This window comes from Triticum dicoccoides, chromosome 4B (assembly GCF_002162155.2).
Source record: "Triticum dicoccoides isolate Atlit2015 ecotype Zavitan chromosome 4B, WEW_v2.0, whole genome shotgun sequence".
Lineage (NCBI taxonomy): Eukaryota > Viridiplantae > Streptophyta > Magnoliopsida > Poales > Poaceae > Triticum > Triticum dicoccoides.
This window is the reverse complement of record NC_041387.1, coordinates 379890626-379914134: the sequence shown is the minus strand read 5'-3', so window position 1 is coordinate 379914134 and position 23509 is coordinate 379890626. Positions and strand designations below refer to the sequence as shown.

General features: G+C 44.9%; 1 protein-coding gene across 4 annotated transcripts; it reads left to right on the top strand.

Annotated features, from left to right (window-relative positions):
- Positions 1 to 13961: 13961 nt before the first annotated feature.
- On the top strand, positions 13962 to 23301 carry LOC119296215 (putative potassium transporter 8). 4 transcript variants are annotated; one of them, XM_037574611.1, is made up of 10 exons: positions 13962 to 14113; positions 14587 to 14678; positions 14810 to 15044; positions 15128 to 15373; positions 15478 to 15531; positions 16517 to 16777; positions 16898 to 16950; positions 17035 to 17158; positions 21407 to 21661; positions 21788 to 23301. In XM_037574611.1, the coding sequence occupies exons 2-10, from the start codon at positions 14640 to 14642 to the stop codon at positions 22861 to 22863; spliced, it is 2343 nt and encodes a 780-aa protein (XP_037430508.1). In that variant the 5' UTR covers positions 13962 to 14113; positions 14587 to 14639; the 3' UTR covers positions 22864 to 23301. The 4 variants fall into 4 exon arrangements, with proteins under 4 accessions (XP_037430508.1, XP_037430509.1, XP_037430510.1 ...); XM_037574612.1 differs by lacking the exon at positions 13962 to 14113 and adding an exon at positions 14143 to 14288; XM_037574613.1 differs by lacking the exon at positions 13962 to 14113 and adding an exon at positions 14145 to 14354.
- The last annotated feature ends 208 nt before the right edge of the window (positions 23302 to 23509 follow it).

The window sequence follows — 23509 nt, the reverse complement described above, 5'->3', positions numbered from 1 at the left end:
TTGGCACTAACCGAACATTTTTGTTTTGATGTTTGAAATTTTTTGATGTTTGACAATATTTAAATTTTTAATTTAAAAAGTTTCGAACCGTCGCGAGATTAGCAACAGTAAATGAGGTGATGTGGCATCATTAGCAGAGGCTCACTGTAGCTTAAATACCCGGGCATCACACCAAACCAAGCATGCTTGACAACTTGGAAAATTGCACCCTAAATAATTCAACATCACATTTGCAGAATTGAACCAGACAGTTAACTGAACACCACATTGCACGACATATATAACATATACACTAGAGCAGAAGATTGCAAGGTAAAAGTAGATAGCACAATTCACTAGAATTTGTTAAGGAAAGGCATTAGCTAGCAATTTGAACATGGGTCCTTATAGTGAGCTAATAAGACAAGCTACTCATTTTCGGAGATATCGATGACGATTGGCTCCTTGGACATGGAAGAGGGCGAGGCCTCCGCATCGTGTGTGCCCTCGTTGTAGTGATGAGTTGCCTGAGCTGCTCCGGGCACCAACCTGCTAGCTCTCAAGATGAGGTCAGCACGTGCACGCTGAGAAAACACCTCGCAGTCTTCGTCGAAGGCACCGACAGTGGCCTCAAGAAAATGCCACGAACTGTCGTTTAAAGCAGCCAACCATACCACAGCATCGATGCGTGAGGCGTCAACGGTGGCCTCGACAGCGAGGTGCTCCTCCAAGATCTGGGGGTCGGCACGAATGGCAGCCATCGCGACCTCATACGCGCGTGCGGCCGCGATTTGCTTCTCCGCTGCCAAATGCTCCTTGAGATCCTGGCTATACTGCGTGCACCATGGCTTAGGACAACGCTTATTTGGTGGAGGGGTCGGTGATTTGGGTGGAAGGTGTCGTGCTCACGTCGACGGTCGGGGCATGTGGGATGTGGAAGGAGGAGGAGGAGGATGGGGTTCGAGTGTGTATTACCTGCCTGGATAGGCGAAGCCGAGCAGTGTGAAGGTGGGTCGCCTGCGAGGAGGCGGCGCTGCAAGCAATAATTGAAGGTTTCAACTTGGAAAGGAAGGCAGAAACAGGGGAAATGGGGCCTTTGGTAAGGGGGAGGGGCAGGGAGGTTGATATTTCTACGAAAGCCGAAAATTTGGAATCACTTCAGGAAAAAACTGGCGCGCAAAGTGTCATCAAACATAGTCCCTTATTCAGAGCGGGTTGTGGACTGTAGCCGACGAACCTTCTCGAGTAAGCCATAGACGTACTATGCACCGACAGTGCTCTAGGATATTTTGTATTGCATCTCACACGATTGGTGATAATAAACTGTGTGGGATCTACTTGATTTTTCATCTTGATTTGAATTACGTAATGGGGTCACACCTACAAAGGATGGTGTTTGAATTGCTAGAACTTCTATCAGTACTGAACATGCAACTATAGGTGTGTCGTCAAAAAATTTGGAACTACTCAGGGTTTGTTTGGACATTTTTATACGGCAACTTGGTTTTCTAGGAATTTCAGGTGCACAATTCAAAATTAAACCACATGCACATGCTCCGATGCACCAAAATGGGTTGTAAAATGATATATGTGTCCATGGGTTGATGCTTACGTCCCATTCAAGAAATGGGGATGAATTTCAAACACCACGACACCGTGGCTCTCCGGCAAACATTGAGGTGCTTGCTTTTGTAATTCTAGTAAATCCAAAAGTCATCAGAAATTCATGAAACTTAGCATGCTATCATGGAGAGGCATCAACATGCCGTGGTAAAAAAAATTCCCATTTGGGGAAGGTTTGGGTATAAGCTTCTCATAAACCAGAACTTCTCACAACAAGTGTGATGGTTTCGGTAGGGAACGTTTCACCTTTCTGGACAAAACGATATCCGTTGCCTCTTCTCGATTCCATTTTTTCCCAAGTGTTGACATAGAACAACAGGAGTGTTGTGTCAATTTTTGGGATTTTTCGGGGTTCGCTTGGACATTTTTATACATTAACTGAGTTTTCTATGCATTCTTGTGCATAATTCAAATTCAAACTACATGCACATGCTCTAATGCATATAAATTAGTTGAAAATTCAAATTTGTGTCCTTCGTTGCATGCTTAATTAGGTCCCATGCAAGAAATGAGAATGAATGTCAAACACCCTGCACCGTCACTCGGCCGCAAACATTGAGATATATACCTGGTTTTTAAATTCTAGTAAATCCAACGCTCGTCTGAAATTCATGAAACTTGGCATGCTGTCATGGAGCGGCATCAACATGTAGTGGTAAATTTTTTGTCCCATTTGGGGCAGGTTTGGGGATATGTTTCTCACAAACCAGAGCTTCTCACAACAAGCCGGATGGTTTCGGTAGGGAACGTTTCACCTTTCAGGACGAAACAACATGCATTGCCTCTTCTCGATTTCAATTTTTTTCCTAGTGTCAACATAGAACAACAAGGGTGTTGTGTCAATTTTTGGGATTTTGGGGAGTTCGCTTGGACATTTTTATACATTAACTGAGTTTTCTATGCATTCATGTGCATAATTCAAATTTGAACTACATGCACATGCTCTAATGCATATAAATTAGTTGAAAATTCAAATATGTGTCCTTGGTTGCATGCTTAATTAGGTCCCATGCAAGAAATGAGAATGAATGTCAAACACCCTCCCACCGTCACTCGGGCGCAAACATTGAGATATATACCTGGTTTTAAAATTCTAGTAAATCCAAAGCTCGTCTGAAATTCAAGAAACTTGCATGATGTCATGGAGCGACATCAACATGTCCTGGTAAATTTTTTGTCCCATTTGGGGAGGGTTTGGGGATATGATTCTCACAAACCAGAGCTTATCACAACAAGCCTGATGGTTTTGGTAGGGAATGTTTCACCTTTCTGGATGAAACGATATGCATTGCCTCTTCTCGATTTTAATTTTTTTCTAGTGTCAACATAGAACAACAGGGGTGTTGTGTCAATTTTTGGGATATTTGGGGGTTCGCTGGGACATTTTTATACATTAACTTAGTTTTCTATGCATTCATGTGCATAATTCAAATTTGAACTACATGCACATGCTCTAATGCATATAAATTAGTTGAAAATTCAAATCTGTGTCCTTGGTTGCATGCTTAATTAGGCCCCATGCAAGAAATGAGAATGAATGTCAAACACCCTGCCACCATCACTCGGTCGCAAACATTGAGATATATACCTGGTTTTTAAATTCTAGTAAAACCAAAGATTGTCTGAAATTCATGAAACTTGGCATGCTATCATGGAGCAGCATCAACATGTCATGATATTTTTTTGTCCCATTTGGGGCAGGTTTGGGGATATGCTTCTCACAAACCAGAGCTTCTCACAACAAGCCCGATGGTTTCGGTAGGGAACGTTTCACCATTCTGGACGAAACGATATGCATTGCCTCTTCTCGGTTTCAATTTTTTTTCCTAGTGTCAACATAGAACAATAGGGCTGTTGTTTCAATTTTTGGGATTTTTAGGGGTTCGCTTGGACATTTTTATACATTAACTGAGTTTTCTATGCATTCATGTGCACAATTCATATTTGAACTATAGGCACATGCTCTACTGCATATAAATTGGTTGAAAATTCAAATATGTGTCCTTGGTTGCATGCTTAGGTCCCATGCAAGAAATGGAAATGAATGTCAAACACCCTGGCACCGTCACTCGGCCGCAAATACTGAGATACCTAGTTTCTAAATTCTAGTAAATGCAAAACTCGTCTGAAATTCATGAAACTTGGCATGCTATCATGGAGCGGCATCAACATGTCGTGGTAAATTTTTTGTCCCATTTGGGGCAGGTTTGGGGATATGCTTCTCACAAACCAGAGCTTCTCACAACAAGCCTGATGGTTTCGATAGGGAACGTCCCACCTTTGGGGACAAAACGATATCCATTGCCTCTTATTGCTTTGAAAAAATTTCTCGTGTCAACATAGAACAACAGGAGTGTTGTGTCAATTTTTTGGATTTTTGGGGTTCGTTTGGACATTGTTATGCATTGATTGAGTTTTTCTATGCATTTATGTGTATAATTCACATTTTAACCATTCACGTGATGCCACATGTCTTGGTTTTAATGGCTATAGGTTTTAATAGCTCTTGGTCGCAAACGTTTTAGAAAGAACACTCGTATGCAAAGTGAGAGCAGGATTTGTGCATCTCTTCAACGCAAACGGTTGTTTTGGATGACCCGTGTGCACCCACTTACAAACAGTTTGGTAAGATTTGTATCTGTCATATTTGGTATGTTGCCATTTGTCAAACTGGAAAGATTGACATTTGTTGATCTAGTAACATTGCCATTTGTCAACCTTGTAACACTGCGATTTGTCAAAATATGAAGCTAAAAATCACTAGCAGTATCTAATTTTTGCAACTAAAATTCAGTAATTAAGCATAGATGGAGGTGAGGAGGCGTGTTCAGACGGGCGTGCAGCAGGTGGCGCAGTTCCCGATACGGCTTTAATGTAGACGAGGGAGAGGGTAGCGGTTCCCAAAATGTTGAACGGCCAATGATGCATCCTCCTTCAATTAGTATCATGGATGCATGAGGGGAGTAATGGGAGGAGGATCAGCAAATGATGCATCAAGGACACGGTACAGAAAGATTATCCACGGAGAATACATACGGATCATCTATTGTTCGAACAAATCAGGTGATGTCCATCTAAGTTTATTTTATTAGCACATATTGTTTTGTCAAAGAACAATTACTCTGGTATGTGGTATTTTTTCACATGGCCATTATTCGTTACAAAGGTGTCGCAAAGGGCATGCACCAATATTATTTTTGCACTGGCGCTTGTCCGTGCCGTGTTGCTAGACGGATACGTGCGCAGGTCACCGCCCTCGCTACATCAACACACGCGACGAACTCGTCGTCCGCGCCCGCGGTCGACTCACCGGTGTCTGTGTCGTTTCCAACGCTGCGGCCGACTCTCTCGCCCGCGCCAACTTATAATGCCGCGTCCGACTCTCGTGTCCACACCAGCTTACAACACCACGGTTGAATCATCTGTTTGCTTCTGCGGCTGACTCGCCTGTGATTGATTTCAGTTTCACTATATTGATCATCAATTTTGTGGCGGATAATTTCCGGCCTAACATATCAGGTGAAATCCATCCAATCTATTTTTTATATTACATACTAAATTCTTTAAAAGATCAATTACTCTAGCTTGCAAACTCTTTAATGAAGGACAAGATGTCTACTGCAAAAGGAACAATTATGTCACTGAGTTGTTGAGTGGCTCATACCAGGAGTATATAACAGTCAAGTATGGAGGATCTTAAGCCAACTCCTCGAGTTGTCTAGGATCTTAAGCCAACTCCTCGAGTTGACTTAAGACTCAGGGGCTGCAATGACATGACTCAACAAATTTAAGAGCCCCAGATTATTGGAGGGAAGATAACCCGGTCCCGTAGGCTACTGACATATTGATGAAATTTAAAGGCCGTAAAAAAAAATTGGCTTAAAAAGAAGGATATCCGGCTCAAGGGAAATTTATCTCTCACAAAGCTTTGAATCTCTCAATATCCGGTTTAAAATTCCGGCTCAAGAGGAATTCATCTCACGCAAGTTTGAGTTCTCGGAAAAATCAAAGCTTGCTAAAGAGAACTTGCTGCAGTGCGCAATTCAAACATGGGTATCCTGCATTATTGGCTTATCATATCATTGGTCACTTGGGGGCTTCCTGCTCAATGAGCATAGCTATTCACACCCTCTTGATCTAGCTTACACGCCTTATTACAAATCATTTGGGGGCTTCCTGCCCAAAATAAAGGTTACTAAAGAGAACTTGCTGCAGTGCGCAGTTCAAACATAGGTATCCTGCCTTGAGGGCTCATTATAGGTCACTTGGGGGCTTCCTGCTCAATGAGCATAGCTATACTTATCCTCTTGATCGGCTTGTATGCCCGGTGTAAACACCAAATGCCGGGTTATCCTGCCTGTATGTCCTTGTCACTCCGCCCAGGTAATCCTGGAATGATCTGCCGTACTCTTAACAGTCAATCTTGTAATCAAGACCCTGAACTTGTCAAGGTTAAAACGATGGTTGGTCATGTGAGGGCCGGCTTACAGGTTTGAATGAAGGATTAACTCAGTGGCTGTGCGGCCCATGAAAGCACTTGAGATTAAGGCTTGGCAGCCTTTGAAAGCCTTGTTTTTCTGGATTTCTGTTTTTTCTGTTTTTTTTATTCATATCCTTATTCCATATTAACATATGGTTTAAAACAATTCAGGCCATGTAACCTTAATTTTTATGACTCTATTTGACAGTCTTGGGTTAATAACCCGCCCTGATGAGAAGATTTTAAGTCGCTAGGATGATTTGCCTTGAATAAATTCAAGTCATGATTTTTTACGGGTTAATACCCATGATATATTACAATTATTACAACATTATTATGATATCAATCCACAGGTATGTCTTTTCATATTTGCATGAATATTTAGGGTCTGATAACCCGCCCTGGCTATGGACTTTAAGTCGCCAGTATACATTGGTTTGTGCAATTGGAATCACGCGCTTATACAATCTTTGGGTTTGTCACCCTCACTGGATATGGTGATGTAAGCCGACAGTATAAACTAATTCTACATGTATGTTTTCCTAGTTATATGAATATGCGAGGTTTGATAACCCACCCTGGTTTTTAACATTAAGTCGCAAGTATATTTTGGCTTTGATGGCCTTAATTCTAGTCTTTTCCGTAATTGTATAAGATTATATTATATTTGGTTTGTTACCCGCCGTAGCTTTTGACGTTAAGTCTCCAGGGCGTATGTTGTTTAAACTTTGTGCAGTACATGTAGAGTTATGTCTTACATAAATGCTTAAGTTCAAACCCATCATCAAAGATTAAAATTGGTGTTTCAAAAGGGTTATCAGTTCTTGATTCTTATAAAGGCTATGAGACGCCGGGTTACAAAAATCCTGGATTACAATGAATGTGCATTAAGTCGCCATCGGACAAGAGCTACTGAGTATTTAACTCTGGATTTACTTGTCAACAGATAAGATCTTATGATTGTTTTCATACCAGATTATACTATTCCAATCTTTAATAACCAACATGGCTGGATTTTTATTATGGTTATCAATAACCAGTATTATGATTGAGGTTTTCAAAGCCGCTTCAGAGCAGTGGCTATTATTTCTTCATTCAAGAATACTAGTTCACAATAGAGACCATGGTTCAATATTGATATGCAAAGGCTTTCAGCAACATCATCCGGGCAATGGATATGGTTTTATTTCGTCTCGAGTTTGCTGCAGGCATACGGACTGGCACTTGGGGGCTACATTATTCAAATTGATATTACATCAAGTATGCAAGTCCCATGTCGCTGCAAGCATGCACCATGGTACTTGGGGGCTAATGCAAAGTCATTTTTAACTTACCTCATTGAAGACCCGACCCATCACATAGTGATAGGCCGGCCCTTGGGGGCTACTAATTGCTCCTGTCAAAGGTAATCCAAAACTTGGGAGCTACATCATATGGTGTTATTTTTTGAAGTACATATAAAGTCCCAGCTCAGTATTATCTTACCGAGTCGGTCCTTGGGGGCTACACATTGCTGTTTAAGTCTACATAATCAAATCTACAAAGTCCCTGCTCATTATTGCATAATGACCCGGCACTTGGGGGCTACATATGGGAAGTACAAAGTGTTCAGTTTATGATTGGCGACTTACATGAACAATCCAGATTTCTCCAAAGTTGCAGTATTTATATTGAAGCAAGTCTTAATCTATCACTATGTTTTCCTCTTAAAACTCGGAGGCTACAGATGATATGCATATCAGGGAGGAATATCTTCAAGTTCTCAGTTTTGTGAACAAACTAGGTATTATACTCTAAGTTTTGGCCTGGATAACTCAAGAAAGTCAATTACATGACCCGGTGTCAGCAAAAATCATGATCCGGCATTATCAGTCATAACCCGACAATTTCGAGGATCACAACTTGACAAGCTCTAGCATCATTAAGCTGGAGTATTCAAAAACTGGTTCAGCTCCAGAAGGACATCTTAAGTGCAATATTTTTATTAAGCCAGAGCGTTGAAGGCCGACTCAAATGATTCTTTCTTATAATATTTTTTACAAGCAAATTGACTATGATGCTGGCCTATTGACCCGGACTTTCCAGAACAAGGACATGACAAGGACTTAAGGATGATCAGGTGCCGGCTCAGAAAACTTTTAAACCGGAGCACAACCTATCAAATTTGTTCTTGTGTTTATTTTGAAGGATCAATTTAACATGGATAAATCCAAATTAAACTAGGGGCTAATGTCGGGGTTATACCCCGCGGTATGACCCGTCCGGGAGTATGACCCGTCCAGACTTGGCGACTCACTAGTGACCCGCCCAGACTTGGCGACTCACTAAGTGACCTACCCAGATCTCTCCACTCACTGATGACCCGGTTGGGCCTGGTGACTCATTGGTAACCTGGCAGGCGGGTTAGAGGAGCGACAAGACCCGGTGGCCCAGAAGGCAGTTCATGGAAGGCCGACTCATGTTACGATAGGCCGGCTTAAGAGGGAAGCACAAGGAATATTCCCTTACAAAGGAAGCAAGACTAGGATTCCACTTGTAATATGTAGTCCTAATCCTACCAGGACTCCACATGTAACCCGCCCCTCCAACTTATATAAGGAGGGATAGGGCACCCCAAGAGGGACAAGTTTCACAAGTTAGGTTTAGACAGACAAGTCAATAGCTCTCGAGATACATCACCCTTGTAATCGTGAAACACCATGATCAATATCAATGAAGTAGGATGTAGGCTTTTACCTCCACCGTGAGGGGCCGAACCTGGGTAAAACCTTGCGTCTCTCGTCCCACTCAACCCCTCTCAAGCTACCACATAGATGCGTTGGCATCACGACTAAGTCCTCACACTAAGGACATCTGTCGTGACGAATCCACGACACCACAGGAGGGTAGGACAAAAGATGTCATGCAAGTTCTTTTCATAAGCATGTATGATAATTTACAGAATACATGCCTACATTATATTTATGGACTGGAGCTAGTTCGTATCGCCCTAGGTTATGACTGTTATATGATGAATATCATCTAACGAATTCACCGATCCAATGCCTACGAATTTCTCTTATATTGTTCTTGTTAAGTCACTATTATTGTTGTTACTGTTACGCTTGCTATAAAATCATTGCTATCACTATTACCGTTACTATTGCTATGCTACTACTATCAAAACTAACATATTACTTTGCTACTAATCATATTGCTGCAGATAATTAATCTCCAGGTGTGGTTGAATTGACATCTCAGCTGCTAATACTTGCAAATATTCTTTGGCTTCCCTTGTGTCGAATAAATAAATTTGGGTTGAATACTCTACCCTCAAAAACTGTTGCGATCCCCTATACTTGTGGGTCTCAATGAATTGTAAAAACTTGGGTGTCTACATTCACCTAGTAGTATGTTAATTTATATTAAGCGAACATATGTTCTAACTATGTTTGTAGTAGGTCAAAGATGTCGAGTGTTATTATATTATACTTATTTACGTAGAATAAGTGGTGTGGTGATGTACAAATGCATGGTGCTTATGTAAAATTATGTGATTGTATCTTTGTTAAGTTTCTACAAATGCTTTTTCGTGAATAGTGTGAGCACTTTTAGAAATATTTGCAAGGCCTTCAAAATATGCATGACTAGCTTTCATAAATAGTATGAGCGCTTCCACAATACACCGAGAGCACTCTGAAAGTCTTTGCGCGTTGAAAAAAAAGCAATGCACTGTCATGTCTTCATGTGTAAAAAAAGCAACGGTCGATAGCGTCTTCCTGTGCCTCCTTGTCTGCCTTGTGTGAACGGGGCGCTGTCAGATCGTGGCTGCATGCCGCATGCTTGGTATGACCATCATTCAAACTGCTTCGACGGCCTCCTCATCTGCCAACACGATTTAAGTGATTGCCAAATCCCCTCTCCATTGCCTTCCCCATTCCACTCTCAATCTCTCCCCGCATCTTTCTACCACTAGCACCATGTCTCGCGCTGGAGCTTTTGGCGCCCTTGGCGGCAACAGGATGGTGTTGCTGGGCTTACTAGCCCTGTTCACTCAGGAACGCTGTGTCGACCTCCATGGTGGCCACACCATCCACACCGTCTACACCAACGAGATCAACGCCATCGACACGTGGATACAAGAGAGAGAGGCGTACATTCGAGCCAATGAACTGGTCTTCGTCAGCATAAACCTCGAGTACACTCCCTCGCAGGAGAAGGCAACAATCATCCAGCTTTGCGACGGCTCTAGTTGTCTTGTTTACCATGTATGCCAGTCGCCAAGGGTGAGCACATCCCTGTGGAAGTTCCTCCTCTAGGAACAATACACATTTGTAGGTTTTTCCATCAGGCATGACATAGAACTATTGGAGCTCTTGGGCTTAAGGGTCACAAAGTACAAGGACATCCAGGCCGAATGGGCTATTTCGGATGGTGCAAACAAGCCTTGGAATTCGCTCGGGGAAGTTGCTGGATTGATCATTAATGAATTCTACAACGAGATGAAGAATTTGTTTGCTAAGAAGTATCACCAACGTTGGGCTGAGGAGCTCTGTGATGCACAAATCGTGTACGCGTACATGGACGTGTAAGCATGCTTAGCCGTATGGAGTCGGATCTACCTCATCGAGCAGGGTCTACTAGAAGCAAAAGAAATGAAAGTGATGCGGGTCATCCGCGAAAACATCAAGAAGACCGTGATGATGCAACACAAACGGGAGAAGGTGCAACATGGGAGACATTAGTTTTGAATATATTAGTTTTTTTAATGATTTATGTAATTTAAATTTTGCTGAAGTTGGCTGATTTATGCTAAAGTGGGGTGTTCCAATGTTCTAAACAGTTGTGGTATCGTACTATTATTAAGTCAATTAATGCACCTGTCGGGCCTTATGATAAGCCACAAGTATAGGGGATCACAACAGTTTTCGAGGGTAGAGTATTCAACCCAAATTTATTGATTCAACACAAGGGAAGCCAAAGAATATTCACGAGTATTAACAGTTGAGTTGTCAATTCAACCACACCTAAAAGACTTAATATCTGCAACAAAGTTTTTATTAGCAAAGTAGTATGGAAGTAACGGTAACAGTGGCAAAAGTGACAGTAGCAGTTTTGTAGTGATTGTAATAGTGTGGCAGCCTTGGCATTGATTTCCGCGGGAAACCAGACGATGAGGACGACGAAGGCGGCGAGTCGCTGACTCGGCGGCCCCACTTCTTTTCGCGCCAAAAAATATTTCCTCAGGCACCCCCGGACGCCCCCAGCGCGCTAGGTTCGGCCTGGGTCCGCCGGCGTCAAATTCGGGCTTAACCGGCAAAAATTGGGTTTCTAAGGATGCGATTTAACTAATTTTCAAAGGCGGTGCTAAAAAGGGCCTTGAGGGCTTGTTAGGGCATGATTGGAGATGCTCTTAGGTAGGGGCAGGACTCGTGTTTTCGGGCGTTGAAGCCTGGTCACTCCTCAGTATCGGCTGATGAAACCAAATCAAAAGTAAAGAATATAGGTGGGCGTGCTCAAGACATGGCACCTTCCTCGGTATCTGCCCCACAGCTTTCTCCCGGCCCGCACACCGCGTGACGACCACACAAAGAGTAGACCACTCCCTTAAGAATTGTCACCAGCAGCAGGCAGTCAACTGCCACAAGAGTAGGAGCAGGAGCACAATGGCCATTGTGAGTAGGATGGCTACTACCGAAACCAGCCGGCTGCAGATGATGTTCATCTGGAGACTGGAGCGTATGCATTGCGACGCCCACGAGAGGAGATACTAAGGTCAGAGGTAGTTCATCTCTTCTTATCTGCACGGAATTTATTGGCGGAGATCACGCTGGCTGTGGCTTGGGGTTTCAATGCTTGGGTGTCAGGCTGCAGGTGGGACTAGCGGTGGGAGTCCCACCACAAGCCCACTTAGTCCCAGTATAGTTTGATTCGAAATAGTGGACATCCCATCTAAACTTGTACTATAAATTAGGTGGGAGGAAGTGGGATCCCACTTCAGAAAACTGCACTTTACACTGTCAACACGGCCCGTTGGTTCAGATGAACCTCTTCCAAGCACGTGGACAAGGTAGCTCACCATGGCGACGTACGGCTTAGCATGAGGCATGGAGGAGATCACCTGGGCGGCGGAGCCTGACCTCATCTCTACCTACGTTGCACAACGAATAGGTGCTGCCGCAGGTCTTCACCGGCACGAAGCCGAGCGAGGCGTCCATCCCCATCGATATCCTCCGCCGCGGCGCCGCCGGCGTCACCGTCGCTTCTGCTGGCAACGCCCTTCTCGTCGACACCATGTGCGGCGTCAGAATCGTCGCCGACGTGCTTCTGGCCGACTACGCCGTCGATAACTACGACCTCATCATCCTCCCCGTACGCATGCATATGCATATATTACACGTACCGATAGACCTTCCGCCAAATCTCATGCTCTGCGCTCGCCTGGCGCGCGCGGTTCTCGGATGTTCTGCGAGTGACGCAGGGAAGGAGGTGTTCCCGGCGCGGCGAATCTCGGCGGCTGCGTGTCGCTAGACCAGAGAGCTAGCGGGTGAAATGGGATCCCAGCGGGTTAAACGGGATAGCCCACTTATTTTTTATGTTGTCCCACGGATGTCCACTAAGATGATTAAGTGGGATGGGCTAAGTAAGTCCCACTTAAGCCCACTCCCACTTGCAGCCTGACTTGGGTGGGTGGCTCTGCAAGTCTTTGCCTGTCCTGAACCGCTCCTTAATTTCCTGCTTTAATTTCTTCACACAGGCTTGGACGCGTTTCCCTTCCCTTTCCCTGCGTACTCACATTATTATTGTTGTTTTGAACCGAAGTACTCACATTATTTCATGGAAAAACTTTGTTTTTGCCACTCTAGTTTCTGCCAACTTTGCTTATGCCACTTTAGAATTTGACATCTCACTTTTGCCACTCTTAGTTTTTGACAATACATCACAAATGCCATTTCGTGGCAAAAACGATAATTTTTCATCTCATTTTTGCCACTCTTAGCTTTTGACATGTATCACAATTGCCACTCTAAAATTATCGTTTTTGCCACGAAATGGCATTTGTGATGTATTGTCAAAAGCTAAGAGTGGCAAAAGTGAGATGTCAGATTCTAGAGTGGCATAAGCAAAGTTGGCAAAAACTAGAGTGGCAAAAATAAAGTTTTCCCTTATTTCATAGTAGTAGTAGCAGCAGCAGCAATAATAAAAAAATAAGAAAAGAAGAGAAGGAAACGCATTTTGTTCCTTTGGAAGAAAGTGTGTGGTTCCTTTTGCTAGTCGTACAGTATCTGCTTAGTTTCTTTGAGCAAAAAAGGTTTGAGATGGTCGGTCATGGTTGATGAGCAAGAAAGAGAAGATTGCATTTTGCACTAGCGTGCTGGAGTACCTAGTAGGTTCATTGGTCGGTAGGCATTTCCTATTCCTATCCTATGTGTTTTGTTGGTAAAAGTTGTGAACCTGTGATTGATTGATTGATTGATTGATTGGTTGGTTATTAGCAGTAGCATCGGCCGGTTCCTTGTGGATGTAGACCCCAATCCATATGCCTCCCCGAGAAGCGGACAGGAATCCCGGACCCGGAGCGACAACTACAACTAGTAGTAGCAGCTCGGATTAGGACAGCGATAACCACCGCTACTGTAATTCCCTGCTTCTCACATTAATCCGTGACAAGGCGTTCCTTGTCAGCAACAGAAGAATTCCAACTTGCTTTGGTTTCTCCAGGAAGGATTATGACACGCTACTCATCTACATCTACATTTACAGAGGGGCTGGGGCAGGACTTGCATGGCCCTGCTGCACCTGCACTGCATCTGCATTGCTTGCTCCACAGTAAAGTGGGGAGGGAGACCACATGCATTTGTCCCTCCCACCCTCCCTACTAGTTTCACATGCCTTTGCGCGCTCTCCCATCTATAGCTAGTACTCGTACTACTAGCTCCTCGGAGCTTCGTTGGTGGCCACACACGCACACAGCACACCCTCAGTCCCTCCTTGGCGTATCTCCATCCATGGAACGAATTCGCGCAGATAGATAGGACTAGGAGTAGATAGGTACGTAGATGTGACCTTGAGAGTGAGTATTTTATTTTTTGGCCTCCCTCATTTCCCTAGGGTTTCGTTGCCGTTCTTGTGTTGTTGGTTCTTGTGTTGTTGGTAGGGAGTAGTGAATGGGAGTGGTGCGCGGACGCAGTCCTCCTATTTTCCTTTCCCATCTCGGTACGGTCAGGTAACCAACCCCTCCCCGGAGCCGGAGGATCCTTTTCACCGTGGCATGTGCCTTTCGCTCTTTCTGGTCGGCTCCCTCGGCTAGCTGCCCAGCTCTATCCCCTTCCCTTGCATCATTCCTCCCGTCCAGCATTCAGCTCAATCCTTGCACTCTTCCCCTCTTCTGGTTTTTTCTTTTCTTTCGAGGTTTCTTTCCTTTGGCTCTTGTATTTTTGGGCAAGCAGATTTGTCTGGATATATATATTTTTTGGTAACGGCTGCGTATGCAAGTAAGATTAGCTTTTGCCTGTTTCCTGCAGCCGCCCGGAAATCAGTAAAAGCCGAGTGTTATGTGTGATTGATTTCTGGAGCAATGGATCTTGAGTTGGGGAGGGGCATGAGATCCCCGCAGGTTCGTCTCTCTCTCTCTCTCTCTCTCTCTCTCTCTCTCTCTCTCTCTCTCTCTCTCCCAAGCCGCTGAGTAATCTAGGGAGCAACCTGTTGTTCATGTTGGGGTTGGGGTTGCTGCACTTGCACTTGCAGAGGGACTCATGGAAGACCACCATGGTCCTGGCATACCAGAGCCTGGGGGTGGTGTACGGGGACCTCAGCATCTCCCCCCTCTACGTCTTCAAGAGCACCTTCGCCGAGGACATCCAGCACTCGGACACCAACGAGGAGATCTTCGGCGTCCTCTCCTTCGTCTTCTGGACGCTCACCCTCATCCCTCTCATCAAGTACGTCTCCATTGTCCTCCGAGCCGACGACAATGGCGAGGGTATGCTCCGCCCACCGACAACTCCTCTTCTTCTTTAGGACCTCCACATGTTCCAACAACAACAAGTGTTTCTTGTTCCGCAGGAGGGACGTTCGCCCTCTACTCGCTGATTTGCCGGCATGCCAATGTGAGCCTCCTGCCCAACAGGCAGATTGCGGACGAGGAGCTCTCCACCTACAAGCTGGAGCGCAACCCTGAGACCGTGGACAAGACCCGCGTCAAGGTGTGGCTGGAGAAGCACAAGAACCTGCACACCGCCCTCCTCATCATGGTTCTCATTGGCACCTGTATGGTCATTGGGGACGGTGTCCTCACGCCGGCTATATCTGGTTACTTGCCTTGCCACCCCCCAACCTTTCTTTGCCTGTTTTCAATCAATCAATAGACTAATGACTGGTTGCTAACTTTGGATTTTGTCTGTCATCCATGACAGTGTTTTCAGCTGTGTCAGGCCTTGAGTTCTCCTTGTCCAAAGATCACCATGAATGTGAGCCTTCCTCTTAAATTGTTCGTTTTGTTTTCAGTAATCTTTGGAAGCGATTTAAAGAAAGTTAAGACTAAGAACATACTTGTTCGGGAAAGAAGATAGATACTGGTCAAAACTCCAGTCCACCAGTCAAGACTACTTCCTTTTTTTTTTTGGAAAAGGACCAGTTAAGACTACTTGCATGCAAAAATCATTCAATACTATGCTCGTTGACTTTGATTTGTGGTCTTTTGGGTAACGTATTCCAAGAGTATCCCCGGCGACTGTTTAAAGACGAAACAAAAAGGGGATAATGGGTGACCTCGGCATCCGATATCGGTGTTCGAGAAGTATCAGTGAGACTTCCGGATCTTAGTTCTATCAGTATAGCAAGATATTCATATCCTGCTAATGTTTCACCAGTCACCATATATTAGGTAAAGAAAATGCAATGTCTCATCAGGAACATTGATAATGATAACTAGCAACTAGACCAGAGGAAAATCAATCACTGAACCACATGCTTTATTGTTCCTTTGCATAATTACATTTCTAAGATACTACAAATGAGAAGTCTGTGTGTGTGTGTGTTGGTGTTGGCTGTGTGCACTGCATCCTAGCTATGCAGAGGCCGGGTGTGTGTCATTGTGTTTGTATTCTCTTGATGCTTCATTTTGAGTCAATAAAATCCACCCTTTATAGAAAAAACAAATGAAAAGTCTGTATATTTTCACTTCCTGGTCATATGCTTTGGATCTTTACTTGAGAATGTACACAAAGTCATGTACACCATTTCGTTCAGAACACGAGAGTGATTAAAAAAAAAAACCTTCCGGCGCTACAATATACTTGTAAATTGTCTTGGCATGATATTTCCCTTCCAAACCTCTTTGTTTTTTTAGATTTTTTTTTGAAGAATATCTCTCTTGGCCTCAGCACTTGAGGACGCGCATAGTTATTTCAAACCCCGTTGTTGTCTCTGATGATTGATCTCCTTTACATGCAGATGCTGTCATTCCAATAACATGCGTAATATTAGCATTTCTATTTGCCCTCCAGCATTTTGGCACACATCGAGTCGGATTTATCTTTGCCCCGATAGTTCTAGCCTGGCTACTCTGCATGAGTGCTCTTGGCCTTTATAATATCATACATTGGAATCCTCACGTCTATCAAGCTCTGAATCCCTATTACATGTTCAAGTTCCTAAAGAAGACTAGGAAATATGGCTGGATGTCACTCGGTGGAATTTTGCTCTGCATGACAGGTATATCATGTGCTATGGAGCTATGGATATCAACATGATTCAGTTGTTCCTTTCTTGCGTTCGTATTGAATACAATAAGCAGAAGCAGAAGTTAACTATCTAGCTTGCCTGACGGTGCAGGGTCTGAAGCAATGTTCGCCGATCTTGGACACTTCTCATACAGCGCAATCCAGGTATTTTGTTGATGCTGCATGCGAATTCGGACATTATATTTCATATATTATTTTTAATGTACTGATCCTTTAGTTTTATCACAGCTTGCTTTCACTTCTTTGGTTTACCCCGCGTTGATTCTGGCATACATGGGTCAGGCAGCTTACTTATCAAAACATCATGACTTTTACTCAAACTCTCAAGTTGGATTTTACATAGCAGTTCCAGGTATGTACTGACGTTGCAGCTCGTCTATTTTTAGCAAAAAAAAAAAAAACTGATATGTACAACTTGAACATACATCAGACAATATTCTTTCCCCGCAAAAGAAAGACAATATTATTCTTGTGAACAAAATTAAATCATGTCGTATCACAGTACTGTCACATACATAAATATATGATATATAAGAAGTTGTCTAATTCGTAGTTTGCTTTAATTAAATTGAAATTTAGTTTTGTTATATATCCAATGCTGATTTCACTCCCGTAACTTTCTATAATGATCTGTAATCTTCTTTTCCAAATACCATTTGTTCAATCAAGAAAATCTTGATCTGTAATAGTCCAATCTTTTCCTTACCCCCTTGGGTATTTCGAAAAAAGACTATGAACATCAGTAGGCTCGTAAGGACGCGTTGATGAGAACAAGCCTTGCCCCATAAGACATTAACTTACCCATCCAACAGCCGAGCTTCATCTCGAAGCGATCTTCGATATACTTTCACTCCTTATTCAGGAGCTTCCAATAGTGCATCAGAATCCCACGGTACCGAAGCGGAAGGAACCAGAATCACAACCGAAGAGCTTCTTATACTGATCCTCCTCATTGGCTTTTCCAAGCCAAAGAGTTCACTCTTATGGAAGTTTATCTTGAGACCTGAAAGCTGCTCAAACAAACATAGAATTAACTTCGTATTCTTAGTCTTCTCCATGTGATGCTCCATGAAGATGATGGTGTCATCCGCATATTGCAATATGGATACCCCATCAAGGTGCAGGATGAGCACCCAACCCCCTCCCCACTAGATTAGCCTCTTTGGCCCGTGCAGTGAGCACGACCAACAGATCCGCAACAATGCTAAAGAGAATGGGAGACAAGGGGTCCCCTTGTCGCAACCCCTTTCTTGATTGGAAATAATGACCCACATCATCATTCACCTTAATGCCAACGCTACCATCCCAGACAAAAGAGTCAATCCATTAGCACCATTTTCCTGGCCTTCATCCACATGACTTGTTGCAGAAAAGGCCATTTGACCTTCTCATAAGCTTTTTTGAAATCCACCTTGAAGATGACCCTTGAGTCCAAATCGTGGAGATGACCCCACGCCTCGCCTTGTGCTACATCCAAAGCTTGTGTCCGATGGCGCCTGATGCCTCCCTCGAGCGGTAGGTGTAGCCCCACCCCTCTTCTGTGGTGGTGGTTTCGATCAACAACATGACTTCCTCACTCCGGTTCCTGTTCTAGTGGCTATGGGATTGCTCGAACTCAGACCACGACGAAATCCCTGCTTGGCTTGTCGATGCTAGCAGTGGCGACACTCGCGGGTGTTGTTTCCCTTCTTGGAGGCGCTGCCATGGCCTTTATCTACGCCCCTCTTCGAACTCAGGGGAAATCCTAGGTCCGGTTCTTTAGATCGGATGGCAACGGCGTCACGGCGTCATTCTCCTTCATGAAGGCGCCATCTTGATCGCTCGTGGTGTCCCCGTGGAAGAATGTCTTGTTGGTTTTGGCTTGCCCCTCTAGTTTGGGGCTTGGTGGGTTTAGATTTTTTTTCCGAGGAGGATTGCCCCTGGCCTCTGCATCGAGCCATGCATACAACCATCTTTATTGCATTATTCAAAAGGTCTTACTTAATAAATACATAGGTCAACCCAAAGCCACCTTCCTGATGAAAACTATCGCCCTACCTACAAGATTGATGATGTGCCCTGACCGCGCACCACGCACGCTAAGAAATCCGGTGGCCTCACCAAGCCACCCGCCGGCTAGCCGGGAGCACCAACCGGTCTAGCAGACCCTCAGCGTGCATCGCATGCGCACGCTGTAGAATCCGTCGCCGCCTTCTTCCGCAGTCTCATCTTCACGAGCAATCAATGCACTGATCTTGCCAGACCCTTCTGCCGTCAACGCCACCACGACACCGAACAACGTCTGCCTCCTGCATGCATCCCGAATGGTATCCAGCGCCGAGACGATGCTGCACCTTGCTGCCAAGACTCGCGGTCGTCAATATTGTAGATGGCACGCCGCCCACCTTGGTCACCGCACGAGAAGCATACAAAGACCTGCGCCCACCCACCAAGCCAAACACTTATCCCTCCAGCCGGTGTACAACCCCAAAGACGATGCAGGAACCTCGCCATCATCTGATCCTGAAAGCCCGAATCTGAGGTTTCCCCCGGGGCACCCAGGGAACGCAAATTGCCCCACAACGCCTCCAACGAGGTAACGACACCCGCGGGTGCTGCCATTGAGGGTTCTGGACGAGGACGAACCAAGCTTTTGCTAGCACATTCGCGCCTGTCCCTAGCTCGACCACCAGATTGACCTCCATCATCCTGCACGCTCATGGGTGACGTCTGTCGTGGGGAAACCTCACGACCGGAGCCGCACCACCGCCGCCCCGCCTGGGTGAGCCATCGACGGAGGGGCCCTAACCGCTGCGCCGCTGACGCCGGACGACGCACACGTCCAGGACACCCACACGGATCTCCACCGCAACCACACCCTGGAGCCACGGCGGAGGAAGGCCTCGCCGCCGCCATCATCGCCCGCCTGGACTTTGCCCCGCAGAGCTTCAGCGGCAACGAGGAGAGGGACGGCGGTGGCTTGGAGCCCTGGATCGGATCGGGATCGGGATCAGGAGGGGATCGGGAGGGAGGAGATCAGGAGGGAGGGGGTCAAGAAGAGGGGTGGCGGTGGGTTTAAATTGTTTTCTCTGCTTGGGCCGACCATCCCCTATCTCTCTGCTCTGGGCACCATTTTTACGCCTTCTTGCGTTCATGTCATGTTGTGTATCCTCCCTTGCACTCATTTTCTTTCCTTCTAGCAATGAAAGATACACAAGATGTGCGTATTCGTGAAAAAAAAGTAGAAATCCCTCAATTTGAAATAGATAAAATCTATGCAATTTATTAAATTTGCATTTTATTTAGAATTTGATGGTTTGGATCATTCTAACCCTTGTAGTTTTTTGGGATGAGTTCATATGAATATAGATATGAAGGCCATGCCAAAATCTTAGGGTTGAGAAGGGCATTGTGGACAATTGCCAGATTTTTTGGGTTTTATCCTTAAGACATGATGGTTGAATTAATCCCCATTTTCAGATTAGAATGAATGAAAAATGATGCTTATGAGATGCTCATGGTGCACAATCATTTCCAAATAAAATGTGTTACAACTTGCATGTGTACTCTTTCCTGTCTATCTCGGTGAAGATGTATGCCACAAAACTGATTAGTGATAGCTCTCGTAGTAGTTCCTTATTTCTTTGGAATCCATTTCTTACTTGTTCAAGAAAGGCAGTAAAAATCATATACCATCCATGTATATGAACTTACAGTTTTATTTAATTAAAACTTCAGATAAGGTAAGAAGGGCATTTTGGACAATTGCCAGAACTTTGGGGTTTTAGCCCTTGAGAAAAACATGAGGGTTGGATTAATCCCCATTTTCAGATTAGAATGAATGAAAAATTCGAAAGTACCATTCTACACCCAGGAGCAAATGCTCCTGGTGTGAACAGTAAAATCAAAAAAATAGAAAAAAAATTCAAAAAATTCTGAATTTTTTTTGTGACATACTTTCGCAAGTGTTTCTTGTGCATGAAAAATTTCATCACGAAATCACATTCGTGGAAGTCGTGCCAAAAAAAACAAAATCAGAGCTTCAAAATGCTTTTGTAAGTAACATTTTCAGAGCATCGATTTTGTTTTTTTTACCACACCTTCCACCAATGTGATTTTGCGATGAAATTTTACGTGCACAACAAACATTTGTATAAGTATGCCACAAAAAAAATTCAGAATTTTTTGACATTTTTTATTATTTTACTGTTCACACCAGGAGCATTTGCTCCTGGGTGTAGAAACTCCACTTCCTGAAAAATGATGCTTATGAGATGCTCATGATGCACAATCATTTCCTAATAAATGTGTTGCTTCTGGACTGTTACAACTTGCATGTCTAACTCAGTGAAAATGTATGCCACAAAACCGTTTAGTGATAGCTCTTTTAGTTGAAATCCATTTTTTACTTGTTCAAGAAAGGTAGTAAAAACTATGTACCATCTTGTTGAAGTGTATATGTGGATTGACTAGCCCTTTCCATAAGTTCGGGATGTATCTTAAACATGTATATTGTTGTTATCTAGGAGGTTGTTAGTATCTGTAACTAGGTTATCCAATCTCTATTTCTCTCGTTTCACAATGTATATGAACTTACAGTTTTGTTTAATTAAAACTTCAGATAAGGTGAGATGGCCTGTTCTTGTACTGGCTATTCTGGCTTCAGTTGTTGGAAGCCAAGCAATCATCAGCGGAACATTCTCAATAATCAATCAGAGTCAGTCCCTAAGCTGCTTCCCCCGGGTAAAAGTTGTACACACATCTGAGAAAATTCATGGGCAGATATACATTCCTGAGATCAACTGGCTACTCATGATCCTCTGCATTGCCGTGACTGTTGGATTCAGAGACACTAAGCACATGGGAAATGCATCCGGTAAGATAAAACTAATTAGTCTTGCTAATGCAATCTGATTTGTATTTCTTGGTTCATGCATGCATGCATGATGCTTTAAAATGGAATGGCGAGTTGGTTTCTGAATTTGGTGTTGTTGTTGTGCAGGACTAGCAGTGATCACTGTGATGCTGGTTACCACATTCCTGACATCCCTTGTGATCATGGTGTGCTGGCACAAGCCACCCCTGCTGGCCCTGGGCTTCCTCCTCTTCTTCGGCTCCGTGGAGGCGCTCTACTTCTCGGCGTCGCTCATCAAGTTCCTGGAGGGCGCATGGCTCCCGATACTCCTGGCCCTCATCCTGATGGCCGTCATGCTCGTGTGGCACATCACCACCATCAAGAAGTACGAGTTCGACCTGCAGAACAAGGTGACCCTGGAGTGGCTTCTGGCCCTGGGTGACAAGCTCGGCATGGTCCGTGTGCCGGGCATTGGCCTCGTCTACACCGACCTGACGTCGGGCGTCCCTGCCAACTTCTCCCGCTTCGTCACCAACCTCCCGGCGTTCCATAAGGTCCTGGTCTTCGTGTGCGTCAAGTCGGTCCCGGTGCCGTATGTGTTCCCCGCCGAGCGCTACCTCGTCGGCCGAGTGGGTCCGCCGGGCCACCGGTCGTACCGGTGCATCGTGCGGTACGGCTACCGTGATGTTCACCAGGACGTGGACTCGTTCGAGACGGAGCTGATCGAGAGCCTGGCCATGTTCATCAAGCTCAACGCCTCCTACCGCTGCAGCGAGGTGAGCCAGAGCGAGCAGCTGGAGGAGTGGGAGCCGGGGCTGACCGTCATCGGAAGCAACACGCTCCGGGATCACGCGAGCTACGACTTGCAGGACAGTGTCCAGCACTCGGCCGCGTCCGTCCCTGCCGCCGACAGCCCCGGCCGCACGGGTTTGGAGTCCAACTCGTCCAAGCAGGTGAGGTTCTTCATAGATAGCCTGGTGGTGAGCCCCGAGGCGGACAAGCAGGTGGCGGAGGAGCTGGAGGCGCTGGCGGCGGCGAGGGAGGCCGGCACTGCCTTCATCTTGGGGCACTCGCACGTGCAGTGCAAGCCTGGCTCGTCGGTGGTGAAGAAGCTGACGGTGGTCGGGTACAACTTCCTGCGGCGCAACTGCCGTGGACCGGACGTGGTGCTGCGGGTGCCGCCGGCGTCGCTCCTGGAGGTCGGCATGGTCTATGTTCTATGAAACCTCTTCGTTTTGGCATGTGTTTATCATCTCACAAATCTGCCCATGCATCCACCTGCTTGCTGGCTGTTGTTGCTCTGTAGGTAACTAAACTTGTCAGTTATGTTGTAATGCCCCCCGGATTATTTTGCATCCGGCTGTATAGTTTACAACTTCGGATTGTTGCTCCTGCTGCTCATACACATTTCGTGTACAACTGCAGAGCACATGTTGTATTGTGTTCTCGATATGACGCGGAGTGCGCTCACCAACCCAAGTTCTCTTTGTGCTAGAAGTAGTAACTTATAGACTAGTAAAATGCATATGCTACTAGTCTATATTACTACCTCTATAGTGGAGTGTAACATATGTGTGGTGTCATGCAACATTTTATTTATTAGGTTGTAAACTCATCTTATCTTGGTATGTGTGATATTATAGTAACTAGCTATGTTACCATATGCCTCTTTTTTCTTATTAATTACTTGCCTCATCATCTGTTTTGCCTAAAGATGTGTGATGTTATCATTTATGTTATTCCCACTATGGGTAGTCTCAGGGAATGGAAGCATTACTAGACGGTGGTCTCATGCCCTTCATGTAGGCTCGTATGTATGAAGCCATCGCTTTGTATAATTATTACCCAACACAAGCAGCAGTAGCCTCG